The sequence below is a fragment of the Vigna angularis genome, chromosome 11 (genome assembly GCF_016808095.1).
Source record: "Vigna angularis cultivar LongXiaoDou No.4 chromosome 11, ASM1680809v1, whole genome shotgun sequence".
Taxonomy (NCBI): Eukaryota; Viridiplantae; Streptophyta; class Magnoliopsida; order Fabales; family Fabaceae; genus Vigna; species Vigna angularis.
The window spans coordinates 19,828,050-19,832,824 of NC_068980.1; the positions used below are offsets into that span (position 1 = coordinate 19,828,050).

The window sequence follows — 4,775 nt, forward strand, 5'->3', positions numbered from 1 at the left end:
TTTCTATAACAGAAACAAACTCATCATAACACAACATTAATAGAAATTCAGGTACACACCATACACAACAATAATACATTGTAGGTTTGAAATATTACAATTATCTATTAAATACTTATAATGGTCTTAATATAAAATTACAGTTATCGAAAACCCACTACTGTCTATCTGGTTGCTTGGACGTTGATGGTTGGTCAGATGGAGGTACAAATTTGCGGAGGATGTCATCCACGTTGAGTTTCTTCTGTGCCCACATAGGGAGTCGAATGACAGGTTTTGGGGTCTCCTTAAAAAGGTCAATTGTTGGAGGACAAACTTCAGCTGGAAAAACCTTGACTATAGAGTGATGCGTAATATTGAGGTAGTAGTTTTGCTGAAATGCAGTGAAGAGGTGGACCTAAATGTACAAACCAAATTAGTGAGAAGAAGAACATTGAAAGACCAAGAAAATAATTATGCTAATTAAGTACAAAATTGATGGGTTACAAGATTGAGTAGCATAACGGAACCAACTGCGATATTGTCTGCAATTTCAGGATCTTCAAGAACTTTCTTGTGCAAGGAAGCCTTCATCGTGGCAGTTGGGTCCTTCAAACATATAATAAGTTATTAATGTACCATAACATGTAGTGTTGTTCAATAAAGGAAATAATACCTTAACAGTCAACTGCATATCTCCCAACCCATTTGGCTTGCACTCTTTCAATGTGCAAGCAACAAATGGAAGGACCTCTGCTGATTTTGCCTCTTGGAGGGAGTTGACGTTTTCGAATTTGCCATCCGTTACGAGACCTCCAATGACAAAAAATATATGAAAAGAAATTACAACTTGTGAACATAATAATGTTGTTGGAACCGTGTATGAGATTGAGTGTACCGTGGTGTTCAATAAACATCTGTGCCCATTTCCAAGCATTGGAGTTGAAATCTCGTTCATAGGTTGCGTCAGCAACATCACGAGCAAATTCTTGTGTCGATTTGGGTTCTTCTATTCCAGTTCTATTGAGGAAAGCTGCTTGGATGTTACCTACAGGACCAGGAATAAGCGATGCCGACGCATCGCATTTTTTCAAAAACGATTCAAGGACATCATCATCACAAACAAGGTCTTGCCATGCATCCATGATTATGCTGAATTTTTCTGTCCAAATTAAAATTCCACGTTAACGATGGGTTTGTCCCGGATATTTAAAGAGAACTACATGGACAAACACATTACATGAAATCAATATTTTATAAACCAAAAAAATAAATTATTTTATAACTATTTCCATTAAGTTAACTTGTAAAAATGAAGTTACATTAATTGCGGGGATATGTCTGATTTGTTAGGAAATCTTTAAAAGTGAAAAGCATTCATTGTGGGTTATGAGAGAGAGAAACTTTATGCTGACAACATTCAATGCATGGTTTGTCAATGTAAGCAAATACGTGCTTGAGAAGGCAAAAATAATAGCTTTGGCGGTACTACACACCTGCCTCAACTTCGAACGTTAACATTTTGCTCCATTAACCAACCACTTCCAGACAACTTACTTTGGTCTTCATTAAAGAGAAGGGGTACAAGCATGTTCGGAGGTTTGGTGACAACCACATAAGGTTCATTTATGGTGGACGTAAATGTTGAAGAGGAGGTTGGTTAGGACCATTTGACCTTCATTAAAGGGCTCTTGATATTCCACCATGGTACGTATTACTTAACTTTTTCGAAATGGGTTTATTTACATTATTTTTTTAGTTCATAGTGGTCATTGTCGTAAGTTTGATGAGTGAATATCATTTCGTTTATCTCTAAAGCTGGGTCTAATGTCGACGCACACAATTGATGTGGATGAAGTGAATGAGTATAATGGCAATGTTGATGACCGTAATGAACGTTTATTGGAAATGGACCCAACAGTGCATATATGTTTTGAATCAATGATTGAAGCTAAAAAATTTTACACAAACTACACCATTAGATGTGGGTTTGTCGTGCGGACTAGAACTTCTAAAAAAGATAAAGACAACAACGTCTACTACTTGAGAATAGTTTGTTCAAGGAAGGGCAAATATGTGTCTTCCGTCAAACCAGTGGTCAAAACACTTCCAAGTCACAACCATGATCTTTGCCCAAATAACTCCAACCTATTTGCAGCGAATAGGAAGTTAAGCATGCAAGCAAAACACACCTTGGAGGTCAACCATGATGCTGGAGTTAGGTTAAATAAGAGTTTCCTTAGCATTGTCAACGATGTCGGTGGCTATGAAAACATGGACTTTGTCGAGCGGGACGCAAGAAACTACATTGGCCAACACAGAAGATCTTTATGTAAGGATGGTGATGGTCAGGCACTCCTACGACACTTTTCTTCAATGAAGGATAGAAATAACGAGTTCTTGTATGACATTGCACTGGATGAAGGGAATAAAATTTGTAGTGTGTTTTGGGCTGATGCAAGAAGTCGTGCTACATGTGAAGAATTTAGTGATGTTGTTTCCTTTGACACGAATTACTTAACAAATAAGTACGACATGCCATTTGCGTCTTTTGTTGGAGTTAACCATCATGGACACTCCATTTTACTTGGTTGTGGATTGTTGTCTTCGGAAGACATTGTCTCATTTGTATGGTTGTTCCAATGTTGGCTAAGATACATGCGTAATAAGAGTCCTCAAGGTATTATTACTGACCAATGCAGGGCAATGGCCAACGCTATTGAACAAGTGTTTCCTGATATGAGGCACAGGTGGTGTTTATGGCACATCCTTAAGAAGTTGCGTGAAAAATTCCACGGGTATAGAAATAATCCCGCTATCAAAAGCGAACTACATGCGCTTTTATATGATTGTGGTTGTCCAAGAGAATTTGAAAATGGTTGGGAGGAAGTACTTACCAAACATGGATTGGAGCAAAATGAATGGCTATGTAATTTGTACGAAGAGAGACATAAATGGGTTCCGTGTTACTTGAAAAAAAAAATTTGGGTCAGCATGTCTACCACTTAGAGAAGTGAGGGAATGAATGTTTTTTTTGATGGATTTATCAATTCGACAACCACACTTCAACAATTTGTGGTTCAATACGACAATGCCGTTAGGGTAAAGGCCCAGAAGGAAATAGAAGCGGACTTCTCCTCCATGAACACCACTGTTGCATGTGGCTATCAATCACCGATTGAGAGACAATTTCAAGTTGAATACACATATGCAAAGTTTGAGGAGGTCCAAACTGAGTTCCGTTCAAGGATGAATTGTTTCATCAAAGACACCTTAAAGGAGGACTTATGGAACACTTACACTATAAAAGAGGAACGAATGTGGGAGGGTAAACGTTTACCAGATAAATTTTACAAAGTTCAATTTGATCCCCTGACACAGACAAGCACTTGCTCTTGTCAACTATTTGAGTTTAGAGGAATTATATGTCGCCATTCCCTCTTGGTATTTGGTCAAAAAGATGTTTACAGTGTTCCCTCACAATACATTTTGCGGCGTTGGAGCAAAAATATCCGAAGAAGACACACACTAATAACAACATCGTATAGTAATTCCACTAATGAACCACGCATGGAAAGATACAAACTGTTGTGCAAACGTTTTTATGAAATTGCTGAAGTTGCATGTGAGTCTGAGGTTGCTAGTACTCAATTGGAAAAAGAAATTAATTGTCTCGGTAAAAAATTTGGGTTTAGTTCATCCATGACAAATAACATCATTAGTGATGCAGGCCAACTAAGATACGATACTGGTGCATGCACGTCAGTACCACATAGTCCAGTTGGAACATCTGATGTCCTTGTACACAGTCCTGCAGCTGTTAAGCGAAAAGGACGTCCACGCACACATAGGTTGAAGTTCACTATTGAGAAAAGAACCCAAAGAAGAAAGTTGGCTTCATGCACAAAGACTTCAACACCACCCACCGAACAATGCGTGAGTCATTAATTACGTTGAAAATATTGATTAAATACTTTATTTTGTAACAATTTAGTTGTACTTAATAATTTTGTTGTTGCAGGGGGCAAGGGCATCTAATGTTGTTGAACGTGATGAACATGTTCAATTTCAAGCCGAGTCTATCCAACTATCACAAGATACCGAAATGGGTCATTTTGAATTTTTGTCGTTGTTGTCAACTGTACATAACAATTTCGATAACAACATCAGTTGATATATACAACTTCTTCGCTGTTTTTTTGTGAATTTATTATGTTTTTGTAAGTCATAATGGTCGTCGATGAAATCCCATTGATGAATGTTTGGAATGCATATAAACACACCAAAATTGACTATTGTAATCGATTACTAGTAAGTCGTAATCGATTACACGTTACAGTACATTACAGAAAACTGCCCACTACATGAGTACATATACAACGTCTATAAATTGCAATCGTGTACATAACCGCCCAATCACGTCCTTGCTAAAAAACGTTTACAAAACCTCACTTCTGTCACTACAAAACCCTAAACAAAATTAAATGGGTGATCGTGCAACCAAGAAACAAAAGGCATCTTCTTCCCTTGGTGGACGTCGACGCCGCCGGAGTCCAACCCCGTCACCATCCTCATCCCCTCCAACGCCTAACAATGATCTCTTCTCCTCGGATGAGCAATAGGAGAAATATGCCCAACATTTTGTCAATCGTGAAATATTGGAAAGTAAGTATCTAGACTACGGTTACTTTGAAGGAAAAAGTTTTCAATTATATGACATATTGGCCGAAGCTGGGCTGACTGAATTTGTGTCTTTAAGAAGACATTACCACCCTAGTGAGAGTGTTTTACAGCAA

General features: G+C 38.0%; 1 protein-coding gene across 1 annotated transcript; it reads left to right on the plus strand.

The window, feature by feature from the left end:
• The first annotated feature begins 1,806 nt into the window (after window positions 1-1,806).
• LOC128194662 (protein FAR1-RELATED SEQUENCE 5-like) lies at window positions 1,807-2,988 on the plus strand. The gene has a single exon (XM_052870220.1). It carries the CDS (start codon window positions 1,807-1,809, stop codon window positions 2,986-2,988), a length of 1,182 nt encoding a protein of 393 aa, XP_052726180.1.
• The last annotated feature ends 1,787 nt before the right edge of the window (window positions 2,989-4,775 follow it).

Excerpts from the sequence above, each read along its gene's own strand:
- LOC128194662 (XM_052870220.1), top strand. The coding sequence starts at position 1,807 with ATGTCGACGCACACAATTGATGTGGATGAAGTGAATGAGTATAATGGC.